A 15,666-nucleotide genomic window follows, 5' to 3' on the forward strand; every position below is an offset into this window, starting at 1 on the left:
GGTTCAGCTTTTTCTGGAGGTTACCTTTCCCAAAAGGAGTTCATGAAAGAGGGATTCTGATTGGCTGACAACTCTGTTGCATTCAAATAAAATTGCACCACAAAAGTGAAGGGGGGGGGGGATATATTTAGAATATTTATAAAATATTTACATTTAAATTGAACCATTAAAGGAATTAAATGACTGACAAATAGCAAACATCCTGTGAGAAACTAATTAAGGCCAAACTGCGAGTCATTGGTTTAGTAAAAATGCTAAATGAATTTTTTTAATTGAAAATCTAAAAATAAATCATAAAATAAATGGTTAATGTTAAGTGTCATTATCATTACTGATGTAGTTCATGAAATCCTTCACACATTTAAAGAAAGCTCAAAATAAATCAGAGAAGCTTGTTAAATAATTTATTTACTATACAAAGTCTTTTTTTTCTTCCTATAACCTTCCGGGAAGCAATAATTCTCTTTTCTGGGCGGACATGGACGGAGCTCCTGTTTTCTGTCCCAGCGCGGGAGCCGTCCACCGTGCACGTGAGGCACGAACCGGAGCCGATGACGTTAAACAAGCGGATGTTCACTCTTTACAAAGGTTATTTACACTCAGTTCGGCTGCTTTACATTTATGTGACAGTTGAATCAAAGGGGATGCGTGGCGTGGCGTGGCTCTGCGGGACGAAGATCCGAGCAGCTCGGATGTAGAATAAACTAAGCGCATCATCATCATCATCATCGGGGAGGAAGAGGGCCGCGTTCCCGCTTCCAAACATCATAACTTATTCTGTAGAAAATATATACACACATCCTCACCTGCGTGCACGCGTGCAGGTCAGCAGAAGTCCGCTCGTGTCCAACCCACGCGGCCAAAATGCCGTGCTTGTGTTACCTTTGAGGACGGCGGATACCCTGGTTAATCGGAGCTTTAGAGCTTTTCACCTGCTGGTCCCAACATGCGTCTCTGACTCGGACCTTCACCCTGAACACATCCTCAGTCCGCCTGAAGCGTCTACAGGTGACAAATGACACGCGCAACAGGTGGCGTGGAATAACGGCATTACTTTAGGGAAATGTATTCGGATACTCGCTGATCCGGCCCGAACAGGATCGCATGTTTTTCAGCAGCTGAAAGGCAGAGTCCTCCCGGAATGAATGTCCTTCCGTTTCTGTGAGCTCCAGAGGAGAGGCCCGGTGCGCGCGCCCGCCCGCGCGCCCTCATGTGCGTCTCTGCTCCAAAGTCCTCCTTGGCGCACAAAAAACCAAAGGCCCGTTCGGGTTCCGCCGAGCAGAGACGCATGTGGTCGAGCCCAGGAGGGGGGAGTCCGGCTGCGGGCGGCGCATCACAAAGTGTCCGAGCTGTTGCTGCAGGGGCTGATCAGCGCCAGGTTGCTGCTGGCCTTGTGCTTTTTCAACAGTCTCGTGATCTTCTCGTCGTCGGAGTTCGGGTCCAGAGGCTTGTTGTACTCGTCGTCGTCCTCGTTCTCCGAGCTCTCCTTCATCTTCTCCGTCTCCGAGTCGTGCTTCTTCTTGGCGGAGGCCATCTCCGCCGCGTGCCTCTTCCGCCACTTGGTCCTCCGGTTCTGGAACCAAACCTGTGGAGAGAGAGGAAGGAGATGCTCAACAGGTCCTGCGCAGGGCGCGGGCCGGTCCGGGCCGGGGGCCGTCGGCGCGAGTCCCTGGATGGGATCGGGCTCTTGTGAAATGTTTACCTTAACTTGACTCTCGGTCATTCCTAAGGAGTAGGCCAGGCGGGCTCTCTCCGGCCCGGCCAGGTATTTGGTCTGCTCGAAGGTTTTCTCCAGAGCGAAGATCTGCTGTCCGGAGAAGGTGGGTCTGGAGTGCTTCTTCTTCCCGTCCTTGTCCAGCATGATGTTGGCCTGAGCTGCAAACCACGAGAAACACAGGCGCCCTCACACATGTGCTTCAGCAAAAACAGGGGGGATAATGATGATAATAAATAATAGGAATTAGCGTAAAAATGTTAGTAAAATGCAACACGTGGTTTCCGTTTTTTTATTCTCTCATTAGGAATCACGAGATTTAAAAAAATGTTTACACTAAAGAAGACATTTTAAAATTCTATTTTTTTTGTTTTGCTTAATGAGATTTTTTTTTTATTTCAGAATTTCGCATTAGAGATTTATTTTGTGGTGTTTTATGCTGGGTGATTATAAAATTTTGGGATCGAAATTGTATTTATTCAAAGTTTCATAATAAGAATAATAAGTGAAAAACACAGGAGAACTAAAGTGGAGAAACATCAGCAGGAAAATGCAGAAAGAAGACCGGACTCACCGGGACACGGAACCCGCGGGTCCCGCCACGGAGAGCCCTGCATCACGCCGGGCCAGAAGATGGGCGCGCGCCCCGGCAACTCGGCCAGCGGCTTCGGGTACCGCGACACCGCCGGGCTGAAGTACATCCCCGCCGCCGCGGCGGCCGCGGTGGTCGCCAGGCCGTTTATCCGCGGGAAGCCCGACAGCAGCTGGCCGGCGGTGGTGATGGGTCTGCCCAGGATGTCGCTTATTCCGTGCGGGGTTCCCCCGGACAGCTGCGAGCTGAGGCCGGACAGCGGCGGCGCCTTGAAGCCCGCGGGGCTCTGCTGCAGCGCGTACGGGAACAGAGACGTCTTCATCTCGGTCATGTTGTGCAGCGCCGCCAGCGGGGTGCTGCCCAGAACGAAAGCACTCTGCCGGTTAGCTTCCATCTGCCCCACCGCTAACATTGGTGGACATGAACCGCCGGACCCGCGTGGGCTGGAAACGGGGAGAACGGAGGCGCGGGGCGGAGGGACGCCCGTTTCCCACGGGGATCCCGGAGAGGCGGAGACGGGGAGAGAAGCGAACGAAGTTAAGAGTCCGGCCAAAGCCCCGAATGCGAGTCCGCGTGCCGGTGTCGGTGCGTCAGCATTGGTCCAGTGCGCGGGTTCTGCTGGCAGTGGGCCGCTGTGCTGCGGGTTCGGATGGGACCATTAAAGACTCGTCTGTCTCTGCGGGAGCCTGGCGGGACGCTCTGATAACAGCGCAGCCACCTGCAGGCGCGCGCCTCTCATTGGACGAGGCTGAGTGAGGCCGCGCTCTGATTGGAGGAGACGCCGACGAATGCTGCTTTGAGGTGCCGTCGGAAATTGGATTTTCTGCTCGGAGCGACTCATGACGGCCACCCACACGTGGCTGTCAGGACGCATTCCGGCGCGGGACCTCAGGCCCGAAAGGCTGAGAACTCCAGTTCACATCAAACCCAGATTGCAGACACGGATCCCAAAAGCTGCTAAAACACGTTTTCACATTAGGACTTCACATGTTGGCTGTTTGTGTGACGTCAGTGCTTTTTCCTGTGTGGAAACTAGAAATGTGGCTTTAGCGGACAGAATGTGGAGCCAGAGGAGAGCCTGAAAGCACCAGCAGCCTGTCTATTAAGAGAGGTGTTGTTAATGAGTGACGTGGCACCTCACAAATCAGTGTTTGCCTGTTTAGCAGACACATTTACATTCAAATCTGTAAGGCAAACAGCGACAACGTCAGAGGAGGGTCGGGCTCTGACTGCTTTATTTCTGCTTTTCTTATAGATTCATTTAGGATTTATAAATATATATATTTGAACAAATTGGCTTTTATTTCTTTATTTTCTTTTTATTTTATTCCAGAAAAATAATCGGATCGTTGGGGATTCCTGAGTGTTCTGTAACTGACAGATGAGCCGAATCCGCTCATTAAACAGACCAAAGTCCTGACAGAACGCGCAGGTTCGGGCTGCTTTTTAGCAGGGCGCGCGGCGGGCGCGCGTGTGAGAGAGCGCGTTGGGCCTGCGCTCATCACTCTGAGTGCTGTAATATTTTATGGAGGTGTGAGGAGGTTGTAAGAGTGAAATATGAGCGCGTTAGCGCCTGAAAGGCTCCAGCAAATGCAGCCCGCGTCTCATTTGTTCAGTGGGGGGGCTGTGGGATTTAAAAGGGTTTCTGCGTGGCCGTGATTCACGCGCCAGACCCCGCCGGAGTGACGCAGCACCGCGCGCCTTCTAATTCTGCAAATGGGCCCCCTTTTCTAATTTATCCCCGCGTGTTTCCCTCTGATGAGGAGCGTTTGTTTTATCGTCCTGTTTTGAAAGTCTTTCTGCGATGATCAGGCTGATGTTGGGGGGGGGGGGGGGGGGGGTAAAGGCGGGAGCGTCCCGAAGCGGCTGCTGCGGGGATCCACCCGCAGCTGATCGATGGCTGCAAGATTGGCCTCTTTTTCCAGCTCATCTGCAGCCAGAGATGAGAGCTGCCAAGCAGCCCGTCACCCCAAAACCTTAATCGCAATTTAACATAATGAATGATTGGGATTTTTATCTCCTAAATTCACAGGTAATTTAAAGTTTAAACCCTTAAACTCAAATTTGTTACGGACATGGACGTGGCCCGGGATTACATTATTAAAAAAAAGTCTTAGCCAAAAATATGAATGTTAAATCTATCAAATGAATTCCCAACAATAATTCCTCCTGGCGTGTGATGAACTGCAGCAGAAAAGACGACGAGCCGCCCACACATCCTGGCTTTAAATGATCAAAAGAGGGACATTTAAAACGTCTTCAAATTAAATCAGATCTATTATCACATACAACTAAAATGCAGGTGAATTATTGTTTTCTCTTTGCAAAAATCTGTTGCACGTGAGCAGATATATTTTCATTTTAAATTCAGACTACAGGCCTACAGACACCTCAGTGCTCCCAACGCGTTGTAAAGAGAAGCGCACGTCCTTCAAAGGCCTCTCCTGATTCTCAGACAGCAGCTTTGTTTCCAACGCAGGAACAGAAAAACCCTTAAATATAAACACGAATCTCTCCTTTAGGAATCCATCAACAAATATGTCCACGTCGTCGTGAATTACGGCGTGAAACTTCACCGCAGATCTGAATCTGTCCCAGAAAAGCAGCTGTGCTCCGTAGCTAAACAAACAGCGCCATCTAGCGGCTGCACACATACTGTGAGGGCTCCCCCTTCTGCTTTTCTGGAGGCGCTTCGTGAGGGAGTTGGTGCTGAGAGGACACAAGGATGGAAGGCCTGGACGCCTCCATGGTCTTTAGGACCAGTTAGACATTTTAAACAGTTCAAGAATCAAAATCATGACGTCATACACCAACTCTTTTCATTGCTGTATTTACTGATGTCATGACCAAATTCGATTTGATTTTTATCTGGGAAAACCGTATTCATTATCTAAGAAAAACTGTTTTAATGACCTTGTATGAGAATGGAGGACTAAACTTTCCTGATCTTACAACCCTAAATAACACATTTAAAATAAACTGGATCAAACCTACTTACCTAAAAAAATCCTACTTCAATTTGGAATATATTTCCACATTTCATATTTTATAATTCAGGCGGTTTTAATTTTCTTCTCCTTTGTCATTACAATGTTGAGAAAATACCAGCTAAACGACCGGTATTTCACAAACAAACTCTTCTTGCATGAGCACTTTTATACAAACACGATTTCTCTCCCCATAAATTTTTATTTGGAACAACAAATATATATTATACAAGAACAAATCTTTGTTTTTTCCACATTGGTTTGAGAACAATTTTTTTACTGGTGGGTCAACTTTTTGACTGAACGGGCATTTACTAAGGTATACTGAATTCAACACTAAATACAGTCTGGTTGTGACTCCCAAAGAATATGCCGTTGTGTTTGATGCTGTTTCCAAAGAAATATGCCAAATGTTTAAAACAACTGTTAGGAATGAAGAAATGCCCTCTATGGATGCAACTGACACCACCACAGAAAAAAATCTGCTTTACTCCTACCCACAAGAACAATAACAACAAAATACGTGTGTTGTTTCAAAGGGATGTCATTTCTGTACCGTGTACCAAAAACTACTAGAGACGTTTTCTTCCTGACAGTGTTTGGAGGACAGTGTGACCCAAAAATTCTTGATAAATAATCAAATGAAAGAAGTTTCTTTTAAATTAATTCACAAAATTTACCCCACCAATCAATTCATGCTGAGATATATCAAAACATCTGAACCTAAATGTACCTTTTGCAAAGAACATCCAAAAACAATTAACCATCTTTTTTGGAATTATACGGAAATTTGAATTCTTTTGATAAAGTGTTTACAATTTATCAGAAAACATATTCACCCAAACTTCACTCTAAAATTTGAATATATAATTTTTTGCCTTTCACAATAAAAACTTGGACTCAAGGAAAAAAACTCATAACTAATCTTATTATTCTATTTGGCAAATTTTATAATCATAAATGCTAATTTTCTTTATCTTCACTTTTTAACAATAGTTTAAAGATATTTTTCCCTGTGTTAATCAAACAAATTGAAATGTATCTCAGTAACATCTCTAAAAGCCTTAACCAGAAAACTGTATGTTTGTATGAAAGTTGTAGAAACCTGAATGTTTTTGTGTAAAATGCATGTAATACTGCATGTATGCTCCCCTGGAATATTTGAAGTTTACTTTGTAAAATTGTGTTTTGTACTGTATTTCCGTTTTGTACAATAAAGTTATGCAAAAAAATATTGACTGATGTCATGGCAAAGTTTGCAATTACTGTTTGAAAACAAGTTGGAGGGCAGAAAGCTTTACAGGAAGTATTGATGATCCATCCTCTGGTCTGTGCTCCATCAGGACTCTGCAGAGCTCGCTCACGGCGTCCTCAGCCATCTCTGAAGCCCTTTTTGGAGGGAAATCTATGATCAGCAGCAAGTGCTGCAGGATCGCAAACCCACACCTTCACTGTCCTGTTCAGAGAAACAGAAGGTGCAACATTCCTGTTGGTTTATCTTCAGTGAAGACTTGAGAACTTTAAACTCCTCTCTGACACGGAGCAGGTGACTTCCAGTGGATCTGCTGAATCGTGTTAGAATCCTCATCTGGAGAGAAAAAACAACCACCGAATGGTTCCGATCCAGCAGGAGTCTGAGGCAAACACGAGACGCTGAACACAGCTTTCCATGCGCTTCTTCTTTTCTGACATCAAAGTCCCTGCAGCCCAGCCCCAAACCGGTTCATCGTTTAACAATGACGGCAGCAACGAGCAAACCACCAGACGACATGCCAGCGCCACACCTCCAGGTGGTTCAGAAACACTGATGTGAGCACTTTGATTTAAGGAAACATTCCTCATCTTTCCATATTTTTAAAACAAAACTATTGCATCACTGTAAAGCATGACTTCAAAGGTCTCAGGCTTGAAAGGGTTAAAAAAACTTCAGTCATAACATTTCCCTGAAGTTATACTGGATCCTGAACGAAACAGAGAGATTAAGAAGAACCTGACACCAATCACCAGAGGATATCAAACTTTCCATCAACCAGCATTTACAGAATGCTTTATGCATCGCACGCAGTTTCATTCCCAGAGGAGAAGCCCCGCCTCCTCAGCAGATTCCTGACACATCAGTCTTTCCCATTCGCCTGGAAGATCAAGTGATGTCACACAGCCCAGCAGGACCAGGGGATCAGAACCTGCAAGCTGAACCTAAGCAGAACCAAAGGAGCTGTAGTCCAGCTGGACTCCGTCCTGAGTCCAGGGTCAGGTCACCCTGTTGCTGCTTCATTGGTAAACTTTAATGTTTAACAATATTGCTAATATTACTGCAGTCGAAGCAACTCATTGTACGAAAATCCAAAGTGCCTCAAGTGAAACAGCAGAAAGCCCAGGAGTCAGCATCAGTTCCTGCTCCAAAAGTTCATTCCAGGCTTCAACTTTTAGGAACCAGCAACCTGTCAGCTTTGATCATTTCAACCATTGGCTGTAATGACCAAAGTCTGGCCTGAGGAGCATCAGCCTCACAGAGAGAAGCTGCGCTATCGGACAGCAGATGGCGTCCTCAGCCCAACATCCTGCCTGAGTCAGAACCCAGAGGGAATGGTGGGTTGTGAGGCCACAGCTGCATGTCAGGCCCGACACGGAGCTTCATCCCGCATGTGTGAGCCTGCTAGATACTTCCTATTTGTTTTCATGGAAAACAGGAAAGCTGCTCGAAATCAAAAAAGGATTTTCAGCAGGATATTGACGGAAGAAATTTGTAAACTTGCTGTGGAGACTGGAGGACACAAATAAGAGCTATTTCAGTCAGACAACTCATGCAGTGCAGACAGCTTTATTTTCCAGATTTTCTTTTAGTTTGGCATAAGGCTTCGTTCAGACACAATAAAACAAGATCTCCATAGAAAACGTGGGGTATAAAACTACCCCTAACAGAGCTCACAGGTGGAAGCCGGGGAGGAGGGTGGGGGGACAAACGCAGCTCTAATGGAAAAGGATGAAGAGGCCGTAAAGTGCACACCTGGTCCTTAAGTAGGTCACGGAACAGGTGAGGCTGACCGTCCACGGGGAGGAGTACACAGGTAAACACACTGCTGAGCTGCCTGCCGGAAATTCTCCCAAGGTCGTTAATTTTTGGAAACTTAAAAGCATAACAGATTCTGCAAAGTAGGGGTGTAACATTTACTTTAACAACAATTCAATTCATATCATAATTTTTGGTTGACAATCCGATTCATGGTGGGTATCAGTTTACTGAGAAAGATCCAAATGAATCCGATTCTCTGACCTAAAGTGGATCCAGATCATCTTCATCCAAACTTCCAGCAGTGAGACTCAGACAGAAATTCCTGCTACTGAACAGTGAAGTTTTCCAGATTCTTGGATTTCTTCCAGATCATCAAATGTAAATGAAATCTGTGTCCAAACAAACAAGTAAACTAGAATGAATGTCAAATCCATTCACATGTTAGTTTCCTAAAGTTCACCACTGTTGTTTTTCCACATCCAAAGAATCCAAAGGGAACATTCTGAGAACATTCTAGACACTGGATGGTCACATGACTTTATTCAAAGTCTGTCCACACATTGGACTGGAATGATGGACTGATCCGTGTTCGTGACATCACATGTGTGTTGTCCGCTGATGCACTTGGTCATTTTTATCTTTTAGTAAAATAAATCTACCATGTCTCAATCTAAATGGTATTTTCCAATATTGATAATTGATTAATTTCAATTTGAAACAACTTTTTATTGGTTTTGTTCTCACATGATTTTAGTTTTTACCTGCAGATATTAAATTCTTCATAAAATCCAAAGCATTGGAAGATGTCTTAGTCTGCATGCACAGTCTTTTAGTGCAAACTGCAATGGTCAAACCTTATCATGAATGGTCAGAGGGCTGCTGGCTCAGACTCAGAGATGAGAAAGCATCTTACCCAGCATCTGTTTCCCTCTCAGTTGGTCATAAAAACTCTGTGTTACAGCACAGATCAGGCAGCAATAAGCTGAGGGAAATGAAAGAGCTGGGTGGTTCAGTGCAATCACCTGGAAAGCTCAGATAAATGTTGTGCTTGGCCCGGTTCTGCAGGTTTATTTCTTGGCCTGAACCGGGCTGTGAGATGTTGAGGGTACCTGTGGATTTTGCAGGATCATTTCTGAATTCACCACAAGTGCTTCATGCAGGTGCTTTAGTTTGTTGCTCAGAGTTCTTTCAGCAGCGTACATGTGAATGTTCAGCATCTCACATGAAGTCAGGACACGGACAGTTCTGGAAACAGAGAACTTTGAGCTAAACTGATCTTTTCATGCCTCCTTGATGCATCATGTCATTGCTCATGTTTGCAGCGGACATTTCTTGTTGTGATGCTTGTTTCAGCTGAGAACTCATGAAAAGCGGGTTCAGGCCTGCATGGATAACTTTCTCTCATTCCAGACTAGCATGAAAAGAAACGGGACAGCTTTCCTATGAAAATGAGAGTCTGGCGTTCTGCGTAAAGAGTTCATGTTACTGTCATCTCTGTATGACATGTGGACGGTGTGCAAGGCAGCAGAAAACAGCTGGACTCCTGTCTTCATCATGAACTCACTCTTTCAAATATGATGATGAGGTAGAGCGGTCGACCTCTGATCAGAGGATCACAGGTTCGGTTTCTGCCCTGCCTGCCCATGTGTTGAAGTGTCCTTGGACAAGACACAAACCCCACATTGCTCCCGGTGGATATTGGTGTTATTTAGGTGACTCAGATGTTAAAGAGTTGAACAATATTGATGAAAATTTCAAACAAACAGAGTTGCGTCAGTCTTGTCTGGGTTGTTGAGTTTTTCTGCACACATCACTTTCAGTAAACATGTGATGCATCCTGCAGAATAATAGAATACTACTCAAATTCTTCCTCATGCATTTCTGCACCTCCTCTTTGACTGGCAGCACCTGCAGCACCTGCAGTACCTGCAGTACCTGCAGCACCTGCATCACCTGCAGCCCCTGCAGCACCTGCAGCACCTGTAGCACCTGCACCTGGGATGAGATTGCACGGAGAACAGCTCCACAGGGCATGGCGTCTGGGAACCCCCCTGCCCCTAAACTGCTGTGCTCTGAAACCGTAGGTGATGTCTTCTGCTGTTGACAGGATGAGACACAATGGTGGTGATGAAGAGCAGAGGGAGGAGCCACAGCAGGCTGACCTTTGGCTGTTCAACAGCTGGAGGGTTGGGGTTGGTCTCACATGGTTTGGCTGCTGAGAAGAACGGCATGATGGTAATTGTGCAACAACATGTTCAGGACAAATGTCACTGCAATGAAATTAGAAAAAGAGAAGTTTCAGGATTTAAAAGTCGAAGGTTCAGTCTGAGGATCTGGAAGCTCCAGATTCGAGTTACACACACAAAACCTGAACTGTAAACATTTCAAGTTGTGTGCCAATGACGCAGGAAGCTGTGACAAGAAGGAGCAAATATCAGTAAAAACTAAAAAAGGGTTGTTATAATGGAGTCTATACCCTCCCTCCCCTCCCCCCCCCCCTCCCAACACGTTTTCAGTGCGGTCACTGTAAGACTCCCTGCCTGAGCACGTAAGACACCAGATGATCCCCCGACCACTTCATAGAGTTTCAGGTCATTTTGTCAAAAAACAATGTCCCAGACAGCTTTTCCAGGCCTAACATGCTTCTTGTTTTTTTTTTCCCTTTTGCCTTTTTTAGCCTAAAATCTACAGAAAAATTATGCTTTATGCATACTTTTAGGGTGATCACAACTAGTATGTTTCTGTCTCTAAACCTCATCCATGGGAATACTTAGTTTTGCCCACATTTTTTCTGTTTTGGCGGTACTTCTCTACGTTCCATAACCAAACAGTTTTACACTAGTAGCAGTAAAAAGGCAGTAATGAAGCTTTAAGACAGACAAATAAACAGACTTTAGCAACAGAACATTACAGCCTTAGTCACAACTGCCCCTACATGGCGACTTGTCGTATTTCGGGCAGGCACTCGGCAGTGTTTTACAGGTTACTACCCTAGGGCGGTTCAGTCAATTAACTCACCTGCTCAGCGTCCTATTTAAGCCCAGGTGTGCAGTTGTTCATTCTCTTTCTTACCTTCAGCGCTCATTCTTCGCCGCTCCCTCCTCCCCGACTTCCACCTGTGGGCTCCGTTAACCCGAAAGTTTTATGGAAATTATCTCATGGAATTGAACGGAGCCTTATGCCAAACGAAAAGATGTGAATGCCAACTTAAAGAATGTGAAAATTAAGTATGTGAAATAAATATTCCTTACTGCAAGAGTGTCTGACTGAAAGGTGGTTATGGGCTGTCTGTAGGTGAAAAATGGGCAAAACCGTAGGCTACGGGGCACGCAGGTGGCCTAATTATATATGAATATATTGCTGCAGCCTGACTATTAGAAATGAAGAGACTAGACAATTGGGGTGTAGTTAGTGTGGATATCTCCTGGACGTCCTATGGACACGAGCATATCACGTGCACACCCCGTGCGAGCAGCATTTGCGTACAGTAAGGAGCCAGTACTCACACCTAACTACCAACTAGTGCTGCGTTAGGAAACCGTATGACAGCATCAGCTGTCTGTCATATGTGCATGTAACTTGGATTATCCTTACAAATACTTCACAACACTTCCATTTTAATGATGTCTGTTCAGGTGGCCGTAGGAATCTGCAAGACACACCTGTGCTCCTCTTAGAGACCCACTACAATGAAAATGTGGGGGTTTTTTGTGTTTTTTTTTTTTACTTGTCCAGCTTGGCAAACAGATGAGAGCTGAGGGCCTCTTGTGTTGGACATATTTTACTTTTACAACAGGGTTATGAATCTTCTGACAAACCAGAGGTATGTCTGAATAAACCCCTTTTGTAATCAAGGCCAAACTTTATTCATTTTAATCATATTTGAAACTCTTTTGTGTTGGACCGGACGGAAAAGGAAAGAAGGGAAGAAGAGAGAGGGACGTTAGAGAGAGGGGGGGATAGGAGGGTGATTATGGGGGGGTGGGTAAAACCATGAAGCAGCGTAAAGCAGCAAGTTTTTGGATGATTATACTGATTACAGTGAGGTTCAGATGAAATACAAGTCTATAAGGGCGGGGCCTGTCCACACACACACTCAAATGTTGTAAACACACCTGTTCGCTCAAAAATGTTCACATGTCAACATATACACAATACAAATAATGTTCACACACGCATACTTATGCATTCAAACCAACTAGTGTGAAATATTTCATTCACTCACGCAAACAATTTATGTAAAGGTGAGCTAACACCTGTGCTTAAGTGAGTCTTTAAGTTCTTCTAAAATGGATGATGGAATGTGAAAAGAAGGAGGGAGAGTGCCCAGCCATTCCCACACCAAGACCCCCGCCGCAGTAGTAGCGACAGACAGAACCCCCCCCAACGCCCGCACGGCCCCCAGAGACAGAGAGCAGGGAGGCATGGGGGGACAGAGAGCGCAGCCCGGCCCAACGAGGAGAGCATTCCCCTGCCGTGCCGAGAGGGCCCAACGCCAGGCCCCGCCCGAGAGGAGCGCCCACAGCCCCAGACAAGCACCTCATCACCACCCAGGAGTTCTGGGTATCCCCCCGCACCAACTCCAGGTACGAGCCAGGAACCCCCAAGGGAGACCCGCTCCGCGCTCCAGGCAGCCAGCCACCCGGCCCACGGTTGGTCCAGGAAGGAGCAAGGCAGGGGCCAGCCGCCCCCGCCCAGGAGGAGGGTACCCAGGAGAGAAGGGGGTCCACAAGAGGTGTTGTAAACATGGCCCGACCAGGCTCAGCCACAGTTGGAAATTTGGCGAGGCCAGGACCAGAACCCACACCACAGGGACACGGACAGCCCCCGGCTCAGGTGTGATGTGATCCCCGGCTTCTGGTCTTGCCAGAAAGCTCAGGGATCCCTCTACCTGCGTGGGGAGAGCACCGCCGGGACCAGGAAACCAGCACCCAGGGGACACGGCCACCGTTGCCAAGGGCCAGTACCCCCTACCAGGGATGGGGTAGGGGACAGATGGTCCAAGGTCCCACCTTCCTTGCCAAATGCATGTGTGTTTGTGAGGGTGTGTGTGTGCATGTATGTGTGTTGGAGTGTACATTTGGAGGACTAAAGGGTGTGTATACTAAGGGGGAGCAATTAAAATTGGTGGGTAGGGCACTAAAAGGACATCTGCTGCTTGCTAGCAGTTATGTCCAAGAACCCCACCTACCAAGGGCTCTACATGTCTAAGGTGCGAATAAAACCGAGAGAGGGGGGGCCCACTCCATATGGCAACCATGGGAGGGGCACCACTGCCAAGTAGCTCTTTTCCCCAAGGTGCATCGCAGGCTAAACCCCTCACCCCCTCACCCTAATATAAGATTATATGAGGAAGGGGGTAAGTAAGGGACAGCTGGTAGACTGTCCCCAGGTGGTCAAACAGCCGCCCCCCAGCCCCCCCCAGCATAGGGCCCAAGTCCCCTCAGCCCAGGGGTGCCGTCCCCTGAAGCACAGACCCCCCCAGGCCCCACACCACCCACCCCACACAGAGAGAGAGGAGCCAGACAGCGCCACCCCCCCCACAGCCAGTCCAGGCCCCTGCCCCCAGGTGCCGCCCCTGGGAGAGCTCTGGTCAGGCCTCGACGGGACCGAGAAAGCCAACCAGCCGGGGCGATCGCCGATTGCCTCAGCGGAGACCCCGACCCATCACATCACAAGGTCCCGTACCAAAAGTGGACCCTCCCCCTCTCCCAGGCAGCCACTCCCCACAGAACAGGTGTTTTTTGTGTTTTTAACATGTTCTAGAAGAATTTTGCATGTTTGCATAATGAAGGACACATATAAAGATACTTAGGATTAATACTGCGTTTTTGAATATTTCTTTATTGAAATCGTTGTGGGTCAGGAGGAGATGAAAAAATACTGCTTGAATTTGTTAGATAAAAAACATAATTTTTAGGCTACAAGCTTCCTGCTCTGCTCCATTCTGATGCATTCACTTACAGACCAATAGATCCATGAACGTCTTTGTTTTCCTCGTCTGAGCCGGAATCTGGAAATTGTAGGAATGCATTGATCTGATATTAATGGACATTTTTGTTGCACCACTAGTGTTAGGTTGGGGGCGGGGGGTAAGCGGCTGTAAGCTAGTGTAAAAGAGTGTAACATAAGGGATGATGGGAAACGAGCACTGGCTTTAATCTGTAACCATCAGTCCCACCCCCAACTCAGAGATTAATTTCTAGAAAACAACACCGGTTCCCTAGGATCTTTGGAAATAGATCAAAATAGATCAAAAGATGATTGGAGTGAAACCCCTAGGCAGTCACCCCTCTCTTCAACGCTCCACAGACCCGACAACCCAAGTACCTGCAGGACCTGCATGGATCAACCCCCGTTCAGGTGCATGTGAGTAACACCTAAGCGCTCAGTGAAAAGACAAAAGGACAAATCTGAAGTGAAGCAGCTGTAATTATTTCCATCTCTTTTCACAGCTGTGATGAGGCGAGGATTTGGTCTTCACAGACAGATGATCTTCAGTAAACACTGCCTGGATTTTGGAGATTTTGATAGAACTGAAACTGGATATTAAATATCTGTCGATTGTGAAAGATTAACCTTTTCCTAAAATGTTACTGCCTTGAAAAAAAAAGTGGTTTCAAGCTTCCTGAAAGTTCATTTGTCAGTGATTTCCAGCAAATGATGTCTGTGTCCTTTGGATGAGACACAATTTTCCACCAAGCGGGAGGAAAGACATCGCCTGTCCCTGTGGGGTTTCATTGATCTAAAGGTACTCAGCTTGTCGAAGTGGACAACGCCCCCGACATTAGCATTCAAACAATTCAGTTTTACCTTCCACAGGAAGTTTAGAGGGTGAAACATGATCAGCCACAGTCAGTTGGGGGGGGGGGGGGGGGGGGGGGGGCTCTCATAACTAGTGTCATCGGGGAGATTAATGGAACGCCTCCTTCTGGGCAGATATCAAGGGTAGAGTCTGAGCTGTTGGAGGGGGGCTGCAGCACCCGCAGGGTCAGCCTGATTGATTGCTGTGACACCCAAAGGTCAGCGCTGCTGGGCCCGTCCTGCCTCCGACGCTCCCCGAAGGTCTCTGCCGCTTGGATTTTCTCCACTCTCCTGGATCAGCGGAACTTTTTGGGTCATTTTATTGGGACGTTCGTCTGGGTCGGGCTGTGGACGGCAGCTCTCTTTGGCTGCTAGCCAGTCGGCTTTGGAGTTTGTATTGATGACAAAGCAAATAAAAAGTGAGAGGACCGAAGGCGCATGAAGGATAAGGAGTTTATCCAGATAAAGACAAATGAGCGGCCCGGCCGGGGAGCACTGTCTGTTTTCTATGCCTTTGGGTCAGAATTTACAATTACTCAGACTTAAGGGATTTGTT

At 46.8% G+C, this 15,666-nt stretch overlaps 1 protein-coding gene across 1 annotated transcript; it reads right to left on the reverse strand.

The window, feature by feature from the left end:
- Positions 1 to 382: 382 nt before the first annotated feature.
- On the reverse strand, positions 383 to 3,010 carry nkx6-2 (NK6 homeobox 2). Its single transcript, XM_023963802.1, has 3 exons — positions 2,289 to 3,010; positions 1,703 to 1,875; positions 383 to 1,585 (listed from the first exon to the last, which is right to left on the reverse strand). Exons 1-3 carry the CDS (start codon positions 2,716 to 2,718, stop codon positions 1,334 to 1,336), a joined length of 855 nt encoding a protein of 284 aa, XP_023819570.1. The 5' UTR covers positions 2,719 to 3,010; the 3' UTR covers positions 383 to 1,333.
- Between the last annotated feature and the right edge of the window lie 12,656 nt (positions 3,011 to 15,666).

Source organism: Oryzias latipes, chromosome 15, assembly GCF_002234675.1.
Source record: "Oryzias latipes chromosome 15, ASM223467v1".
Classification (NCBI taxonomy): domain Eukaryota; kingdom Metazoa; phylum Chordata; class Actinopteri; order Beloniformes; family Adrianichthyidae; genus Oryzias; species Oryzias latipes.

Excerpts from the sequence above, each read along its gene's own strand:
- nkx6-2 (XM_023963802.1), bottom strand. The coding sequence starts at position 2,718 with ATGTTAGCGGTGGGGCAGATGGAAGCTAACCGGCAGAGTGCTTTCGTT. Across the intron at positions 1,876-2,288 it reads CCCGCGGGTTCCGTGTCCCG|CTCAGGCCAACATCATGCTG; the intron begins GTGAGTCCGGTC and ends CGTGGTTTGCAG. Across the intron at positions 1,586-1,702 it reads TGACCGAGAGTCAAGTTAAG|GTTTGGTTCCAGAACCGGAG; the intron begins GTAAACATTTCA and ends CTCTCTCCACAG.